The sequence below is a fragment of the Hibiscus syriacus genome, unplaced genomic scaffold, assembly GCF_006381635.1.
Source record: "Hibiscus syriacus cultivar Baekdansim isolate YM2019G1 unplaced genomic scaffold, ASM638163v2 tig00013040_pilon, whole genome shotgun sequence".
NCBI classification, from domain to species: Eukaryota; Viridiplantae; Streptophyta; class Magnoliopsida; order Malvales; family Malvaceae; genus Hibiscus; species Hibiscus syriacus.
This window is the reverse complement of record NW_024062296.1, coordinates 870,948-880,923: the sequence shown is the minus strand read 5'-3', so window position 1 is coordinate 880,923 and position 9,976 is coordinate 870,948. Positions and strand designations below refer to the sequence as shown.

Below are 9,976 nucleotides of genomic sequence, written 5' to 3'. Positions count from 1 at the left end.
AAGGAATATTTTGATTGAGATCCATTAATTGGTCGAGTGGTAAGTATACTTATTTTGTAGCACCTTATATAAATTTAAATCTTGGTATTTATCTTAAAAATGTAATATCAATGTACTTAATCAAAACAAAAAATTTTAATCGAGTATGATCTCTTAAAGGTGATTGTATGAACCAACTCGACTAAACACCGAGAATCTTGAGCAAGTGATTTTATGCTAATATGCTTATTATAAACTTTGGCCTTCAAAATCATGCCCCACAGTGAATGTGACAAATGAAAACAAACTACTCTCTTCTCTCTCCTACCCATCAAGTCCGCATATTGCCAAAATAAATTCACACATGTCTGTTTTCTTGTGAAAAATGATAAATTTGCTCCACTTTTGCTTACAGTTGGATCTCCACCAACTACTCCCTACTACTACTATTACTATCCTCTTCTATCCACACTCCAAAAACTCATCTTCAACTACCTGGTAATGCTCTGTGAGCTACTCATTGAAGCCAAACACTATTCATAGGGGAAAGTTATGTGCAAGTTTGTTTCTCATCTCCCAAATTTTCCTGCTATGAATCTAATGGTTCTCTTCTTTTTGTCTGCTCTGTTCACTATGGCATTTTCTTTGAAACATGACCCAGCAAAGAATAATGCCCAGATCACTGTAATAGGCCTTGTTTATTGTGACATCTGCTCCAACAACAGCTTCTCTAGACACAGCTACTTCTTACCAGGTGAAGTTTCTGTAGTTTTGCTGTTTTCTACTTTGGGTATTTAGTAACAAGTTAAAATGAAAGCATGTATCTCATTGATCAAGATATTGCATAAACCAGGTTCAGAAGTTCAAATATCCTGCAACTTCAAGGCATTTGTTCCAAAAACAAGAGAACAAGTGTCATTCTCAGTCAAAAGGACTACAGATAAACATGGAGTTTACAGGCTTGAAATACCAGCAGTTGATGGGATCAAATGTGCAGAGGCTGTGTTTGCATCATCTTGCCAGGCAAGCCTAGTTGGGAGCTCATCTACTTCATGCAACATTCCTGGTTACAAAAGCACAACTGACCAGATAGCTATCAAATCCAGACACCCCAATCTCTGCATTTACAGCCTTACTGCATTGAATTTCAGACCATCAAAAAGAGATGTTTCCTTGTGTGGGAAATAAAGTAACATTCCTCTTGGTGTTCACTCCTTGCAACTTTATCCATATGTTTTTTTTATTAACTTCTGCTATTCTCTCTCTGTTTTTAACACAAATCCTTTGTTTTTGAAGATAGATCCGATCTTCTCATCTTCAGCTTTCTTGTGTGAAGGTTCTTTCCATTTCTCGGTCTGCACATACCAAGAGAAATGGAAAACCATAAACACCCGTTTACATTGCCTTCTAAGCCTTGGTGTGCTCTTTAAAGAAGTACAAAGGGTCATATATGTATTTTCATCCTTGCATTGCTTTTTATGCTGTGTGAACACAGCAAATTGTGCTCAGAGACTTGTGCATCTGGAGTCCAGGTCTAGCATGTGACTTCACATACATGAATATTTACAATATTTTATTTAGATTGGTCTTTAGTTACAATGTATGAAATGTATGAAGTCATTAAAGATATGGGTTTCATTGCAAAAAATCTGATTCAGCTTCACAGTAGAAAAAGCTGCTTTTATTACGTGTCCATAAAAGGCATGATGAAAAGCTTAAATCATGAAGCTGTTCTTGCATTGACATGGTTCAACGTTTTCTCATTAACCTGTCAATTTTTGCTTATAAAAGCATTTCTAGGCCCTTTCAACTTTCAAGAAGAATAACAATCCCCTGATGCATCAATGTGGAAAATAGTGAACAATCAATCACACTCCAGCTTTCAGTTCTAGTACTTAAGCAGTTTCCTAGAACTATTTTTGATGTTTATGGTTCTTTGCTTCCTACAACCATTATAATTTATGCAGACATGAGTTGTCATCTCCAAGGTTCTGCAAATATTATTTCATCATGAGAGCTGAGTAATTTCAACTTCTACTCAGTTATTGGAGCATGCTTGCACCAAATGCTCCTTACAGGCTGCTATTAGCTGCAACAGGCAAAGTACAATTAGTTTCTTGAGTTGTTCATGCTTAAAAAGTACGGTTCTTCATGCTTAAGCTCAGGACCACATCATTGTTACCATGGTATCAATAGGGAGATCCTAAGTCTGAGATTGAAAAGTTGGTGATAAGACCTTAAGGAATTACTGAATGTCTATACTAGCATGATGTAATTTTAGAAGACAAATTGTAAAAAAATCCCTAATGCTTGATTAAATAGTCACTTTGATCATTATTCTTTTTTTTTTGGAGTATTTTGTCCCCCAATGTTTCATTTTGGGGTAAAAAGGCTCTTCTAGAAATGGAAAACGTTAGTTAACAAATGTTAATGCTACTAATTAGGGGCTTTTTTATCCTTAAATGATATGTTGAGGGCTAAAATGCTCTAAAAAAGAAAGAATAAGTGTTAAAATGACTATTTGATTGAACGTTAGGGGACTTTTTGCCTTAAAATAAAATACTGGAAGCCAAAATGCTAAAAAAAAGAATATGAATCAAAATAATCATTTTGATAAACATGGGGGATTAATTTTGTCATTGTGCCGTTTTAAAAGTACCACTATCCTACCTATCATTATAGCTATCCTTGTTTTTGATTCATGCCTCTCTAATGTATGGCTAAGTTCAAAAGCAACGGGAGTTGATGTTGTGGCAGTTAGGGACTAAAATGTGATAGCCTCTTGAATCATCATACATCACATCTAAATATTTAAAATATTCCAATCCACTAACTTTATGAAGATCTCTGGATTTGCATGCATGAAAGTCAAAAGAAACAGGCCAAAATGTTTTACAAAATAACATTTCAAATCCTCTCATTTCCTGACTGTAAGTGATAAGTTTAAAGGAACGGTATCACAATAGTCTGGACCATCAGTTCATTGGCAGGGCAGAATAAATCATACGAGCTTTGCACATGATCACGGTAAAGGTGGAGGACCAATTCATTCTATATCAAATGCTTATTATAGGAAATAATTATCCCAATAAACAGGAAAGAATCAAGGGGGAGCGAGTGGGTAGTAATCCCCTAAAAATTTCAAATATATATATATATATATATATTTATATTTTCTATCGATGATCTTACCAAGAAATAAATGCCTCAAGTTCCTCGGGACCAGCATGAGCAGTCATGCAACCACGTTGGCGTTTTCAGTTTACTTTTACCCTCTTTTCTTCCTTATCTGTTCATTTTGCTGCATATTGTTCTGCAGCATTTGGGACGCGGCGCGGTGAAAACTTCCATTTCAAAACAATATTTGAGCAGAAGTTTTCATGTCAAACTAACTGAAACAAGTATGGAAATGCCTTTACAAACCTAAAATAGACCCATTTCAGAACAAATAAGCGAAGAAATTTGCGAGTGGACACTACATTGTTTCTAGCAACTAGCCCTTATGGGTCAAAATCTATTCCAATCAAAAACTAATAGAGCGCAAATGTTTAGCCAACCAAACATATTGTTCAAGATGCCGTTTTTATTAAACCACCAAAATTCATTTATTAAGAAAATGACCCACATCAGAATTATTTGAAAATACCTTCCAAATTGTCCACGTAGGACTACCTCGCGTTCTACAAAATGCGTATAAAGACATGTTTTTATGGGGTGCGAGACCCGTCTGACGTGGATGAACTTTTCAGAGCACCTAATTTAATATTTCTATAAACGACTTCGTATTCTCCATAACTCAAGGTCCGCGAGAATTTGAAGTGTCCTCGAGATTTTGAAGCATCAAATTTAATTATCGTGTGCTTCGAACGGACCTCTCAATTTACGTAACGTGAGGTCCCTTCTTTAATAATAAAAATATAAAACTATTTTATGAATTACATTAAATTAATTATTATATTTTTATTGTATTGTAAAGTATATAATAAAATAAAAAATTATTGTAATAAATAAACACTACTTATTGAAATTTAAAACTCATTCTATTGTAACATCTTACAAAACAAAGTTGCTTCATGGTTCCAAAAACAAGGATCATAATAAGTGCAGAGGTTGTTCCATGGTTGCCAAACTTGATTGATTGAAATACGGAGATAATTGTTATCACAATTGTATTCTTCGATTAGTTCTGGAAAGGTAAGGTTGTTACGACTTCATGACGTTAAGCGTACAAACTCATTAATCTCTTAATGAGTAACTGCTAAATTTATTTTCTTAGAATTGGCAAGATCAAGAGCTTTCACAATTCGAAGTCCTTCATCTCTTAATTTACCCACACAACAAATTAGAATCATGCCATAGACATATATGGCCTTGATATTACCTTTATCCGTTGCTTTCTTCAAACAATGCAGATCAAACTCCAATTTTCTTGATACAACGCTTTGTCATTATTAGTAGCTTTGCATATTTCTTGAAAACTTATCTCATTTTGAGTCCATGGAATGACATTGATATTCTTCATTGAAATGGTTTGATAGATGTAATTGTGATTCAAAGCTTCATAAAAAGTCTTGCAACTCAATCGCATATTGACGTAATCAACAATAGAATTAGACGCCACATGCATTTTGATAACACTTCTTTTGAGAATAACTTCACAATATTACTACACATTTTTTAGTCATAATTTTGAAATATATTGTGATATTACTACACACGAGCCCCTATTTATAGTAGTCCTTAAACCCTTTTTGAAGCGAGGAATCAAAGGACCTCGCCTTATACAGCACGCCAGGTCCGTTGAAAAGACGCGACTTTTAATTCGAATACAATCTAACCTATTAATAGTGGCCTTGCGATCTGCAAAATACGAGGTCCGTGCATTTACAACCATGATTCACTTGTTTATATGCATGCTCGAGGCATTTTTCCATGTTGTAAATTAATTTTTTTCCACAATTTATAAGATTAGTGTCATAGCATTTAAGCTTATCTTTTTGTTGAGTCTAATATTAGCACATACGAGACATTATAAGCGAGGTAAAAATCGCGTTCAAAATGGTTCCAAAGCTTGGTTTGTGCATGAAGAACAAGCTTATTGGTGCATAAATTTCAATACCAGAGAATACAATTACATAATTATGGTTTAGAAATTAAAATTACATAAATACAATGCCAAATATGCACCTATCGATATATTCTTAACACTTCATTATTACTATTGAGGATAAGTAGATGTTACCACTAGAAGAGGATGTCTTTTATAAACAAAAACACTCCAGAGAAATGATCTTGAGGGCTTCCATACAAAATGATGTGTAACACCCCATACCCGGTCTAGAAGAAAGTCTCGGATACATGAGCGTACATTAGGTTGCGATCTTGTCAGATAAAACAAAATCATAAATCATACGCTCTATAAGAAAGTATTTAAAATTTAAAACATATATCATGCAACACGTGAAAGTGGATAAATAATAATAAACTAACATTTTCGGAACATTGCAAGATATATGTCGTCAACTAGATAGGGGTAAAATAGTAATTTCACATAACCAAATAATTCGGTGTTAAAATTCCAAATTAAAATTATCATTATTCTTTATTAGTTCTTAATTGGTGGAATACAAATTTCCAGGTTAATGAAATATCATTTAAGGGCCTAATGGAACATGCTTAATTTAGGGACCAAAACGTAAACTTTTCAAAATATAAAAATAAACCAAAAATATGAAATTTATGATTCCACTAAGAAATTATTGTTATGATAGAGTCTTAGAACAAATTTCAATAAAATCTGACTTAAAACAAAGCTTTAATTTCAAAATTAATTTTCTGTACCAAATTGAATACAATTTAAAGTTTAGGGACTCCCAAGGACCTAGGGAACACTTTAGATATTTAATGAATGCAATTCTACCTATTGTTATTGAGAAAACAATGAAGGGATCAATCATTTGCAAAAACAGTGAGTTTGGGATCGATCCTTTGCCTAAAGAGATCGATCATTTTTAGCAAGAGATCAATCATTTTTATAAAAAAAAGCATAAAATGCATAATGATGAGGAAGATCATGCATCCAATCAGTCATGAAATCGATCCTAGGGTCTACGAACTTTTTTGGACACTCTTAAACGACTTAGATCGTGTCATAATACATATGTAGCATACTTCATATTGTCATTTAACATAACATACAAGTATTTAGCATCCAAAGTCAAATTTGCATATAAAGTCAACTTAAACACACATCACCTAACCATTTGTGCCAAATTGATTGTTTCAAGCATCCTAAAGGCCTAACATGTTATGTTCACTTATTATCACTTGTCTAAATGGTCTAAACACTTGTTAAAGGCACAAAACATATTTTGGTCACTCAAGGCAAACTTGAACTTATTGCATAACATGTAATCTAACATCAAAACTCACCGTTTCATTATTAACTCAAGAATCAAAGAAAAATACAAGTCATTATCAGTCACTTATGCACTAGAAGGTGTCATAAGAACAAATCAACTTAAAGCTCAATTAAGGATCCCATATTGCCTCAAAATAAAACCAAGATTCAAATAACCTGGCATAAAGCTCAGTGAATGACTAAATATTTGAGCATGATGTACATGACAAGGCTAAAGGAAAGCATACCTAAATGCCATAGAACCTTACATGTTTTTAATTCAATGATCATACCATAATGTCATGCTTCAATGTTCACTTAATGAATCATAAATTCAAACAAAATCTAGATTATAAATATGGTTTATATCCTCATATTCCTTACAACAAATCATACGCGCACATGCACAATTACCTTTCCAACAAAGTCACACATGCAACACATACATTGTTTCATTTAAGATGAAAGGCCTTTGTTCAAAATATAATTCACTCATTGAATAAACGGACTCCATACGACTCCCTTTCATTTATGGACTCATTTAGGTCCAAAACCCATGACTTTTGGAGCTAAGCTCAACGAACTAATCTTACCCCGTGATCTTATCGGAGCATTGTTCAACACACCAACCTTACCCTGTATAAACCTGATATCACATACATTTGAACAAAACACTTAGAGTACTCTTTCCTAGGTATGCCTTTCACATCCAAAAAGTCCCATTAAGAAAAAATAGTCAATTAATCCAAGTTCATCAAGAGTGTTTGTCAATGATGAATAATGTTCACATTTACACTTTCAAATAAATTTTGAAACATTATCACTTTTGGTTGTCATGATCAACCACACTTATGTGGATAGCGAGAAGGTCAACTCGTCCACGTTCACTTTCACTTGTATATATATTAACTTTCAAATATGCTTTTGAAATCACTATACATCAATTGCTACACATTTTCAAAACACATTCAATATTCACATTCCATATCAATTTCACATTTCCAACTTGCATTCCATGAAACACATTCTTCCAAAACACCAAGATTCATAGGCATCAAATCATGTCATATACGCACTAACAATGATCACATACTTTCATTACATCATAAGTCATATTCAACATACTTTAATTCTCATGCTTACAAATATCGCTTGCTTCCAATGCATCACAAATCATAATTAACACATCACAATTCACATGATTATCTCAATTATAATTTTCCAATATATTTTTAGCTCATATTCGACATGCTTTTATACATATGCTCATAATGATAATTCACTTCCAATGTTCCATAAATCATGCCACAAGATATATGCTCATTTTGTTCACATACTTTAATCTATACATCATGAATCCACACAATCAAATATCAACAGCAAGTATACAAAATTAAGAACCTAAAATTCAGAGTTCACACATAACTAAACCTTCATTTAACATTGAACACGTTCATCATAAGCGAATGGACAACCAGTTATCAACAACAAGTCTACAAAATTTAGAACTTAAAATTCAGAGTTCACATATAACTAAACCTTCATTCAATATTGAACACGTTCAACATAAGCGAATGGATAACCACTCACCTCGATGGCACAACTACATGATTCAACCCCAAATACTAACCAAATGAAAACCAATAAATGATGAACCATTTCCCAATCATACATCATTAATCCACACAATCAATTATCAACAACAAGTATATAAAATATAGAATCCACATACTTTATTCTATACATCATGAATCCATAATCAATTATCAACAACAAGTATACAAAATTTATAACCTAAATTTTATAGTTCATACATAACTAAACCTTCATTCAACATTGAACACATTCATCATAATCGAATGGACAACCACTCACATTGATGGCACAACCACGTGATTCAACCCCAAATGATAGCCAAATGACCACCAACAAATGATGAACCATTTTCCCCCAACCATACAAACCTTGGGCACCTTAGAAATCAATTCAACATGTCACAAAACATATAAAAAAAAGAAAAAAAATTATGCTTCTAAAACATAATGAAAATCATCTAAAAGATCGACAAATCTTATCGTTAACGTGATCTAAACCTCTTAAATCAATGAAACTACTTTCCCTTGATCCAAGAACACTCAAAATCAGCACCTAAACACAATAAAATCCCACAAAAATGGTAGCAATATAGTCACAATTCCCGGATTTCTGAAAAACATTGAAATTAAGCTTGCTTTAAAGAAACCAATATCTAAATCATTATCAATTGAAAAACTGATTTATTTTGGTTATAATAACCCCAAAAAACATCTTAATTACATCAAGGAAACCTCATAATCACATCAAGAAAATTGGCTCATTATTTAACTTCGAAAATCACTTTTAATTCACACAATTCTTTTTAAAGAACTATTTTCAATAAAAAAAAACATCAATCACATTAGATGATTAATCATTGAAGAACAAAAAGAACTAGGGAAGGAACATTACCTTGCTGGAAATGAAAGAAAGAAGAAGATCAACAATGGCAACACCAAAGAGATTAAGGATAATTGACAAAGAAGAAAATCAGAAGAAACAATTTTGATTGAAGAGAGAAAATCAAGAAGAAATGAATAAGAATCAATAACAAAGGAATATAAAATGAAGAAGAGTTTCAGCCATTAGAGAAAACTTGAGAGAGTTTGGGAGAAAATACAAGAGTGTTTGGATGAGAGAAAATGAAAGGAACGGTTAATGAATTAGAAATGAATATAATTAACGGTTAAGAAAATGAATCTAGATGGAAAATTGGCAAAAAAGAGATTAAAGATACGGTTAAACTTGGAGAGAAAACACTAAACATAAGCCTTGGTAAAATAAGCTTCATATATTTTAGGTTTTTGATCTTTACAATTTAGTTACTAAAATCACAACTTTTAAAATCATTCAATTTAGCCACTTCTAAAATCAATTTGTAAATTCCCAAAATAAAAATCAATAATTCAGGAGCATTTAAACCAATTTAATAATTATTTATCAAACAAAAATACCAAAATCAATATTTTTGCTGAAAATCCAGAAACTAACTCGAATATTAACCCGAAACTACCAGACCTGATTTTAGGATGTTACATGACGAGAAGGATTGGTCTTAGACTTGTGTTCTTGGTATCGTTGGTATAAAATGAAAGGAAAAAGCTCAGCAGAAGAATACCAACACTGTAGAGTTTCTCAATGGCCGTTCGCTTGATCCTAATTAATGGATCAAGAAGTTTCTCGAGAAGCACAAGAGAAGAAGAGAATGCCACTAAAAGAGGATGCCTTTTATAAACGTGAAGTTTCCAGAGAAGGCAAGGTTCAAAGGAAAAAAGGTGATACACGCATGGCTAGGCTGAAAGATCACCACTCCAAACGTCTAAGACTTGCATCAAAGGGAGTCCTTCTTATTCTTTTTTCCTTTTGTTTCATTATTTATTTACATGAATATTTTGATATATATGTTATATATGTATGCATGTTATACTTAATCTATTCCTTAATCATTCATATCCATTCATATGAAAACTATATTACTTAGTCATATTATATGCTGTATAATGATATATCACATGTTTACTT

At 32.6% G+C, this 9,976-nt stretch overlaps 1 protein-coding gene across 1 annotated transcript; it reads left to right on the top strand.

Moving 5' to 3' along the window:
- The first annotated feature begins 318 nt into the window (after window positions 1-318).
- Window positions 319-1,451, top strand: LOC120205762. Its single transcript, XM_039205583.1, has 2 exons — window positions 319-733; window positions 833-1,451. Exons 1-2 carry the CDS (start codon window positions 532-534, stop codon window positions 1,165-1,167), a joined length of 537 nt encoding a protein of 178 aa, XP_039061514.1. The 5' UTR covers window positions 319-531; the 3' UTR covers window positions 1,168-1,451.
- Window positions 1,452-9,976: the final 8,525 nt, after the last annotated feature.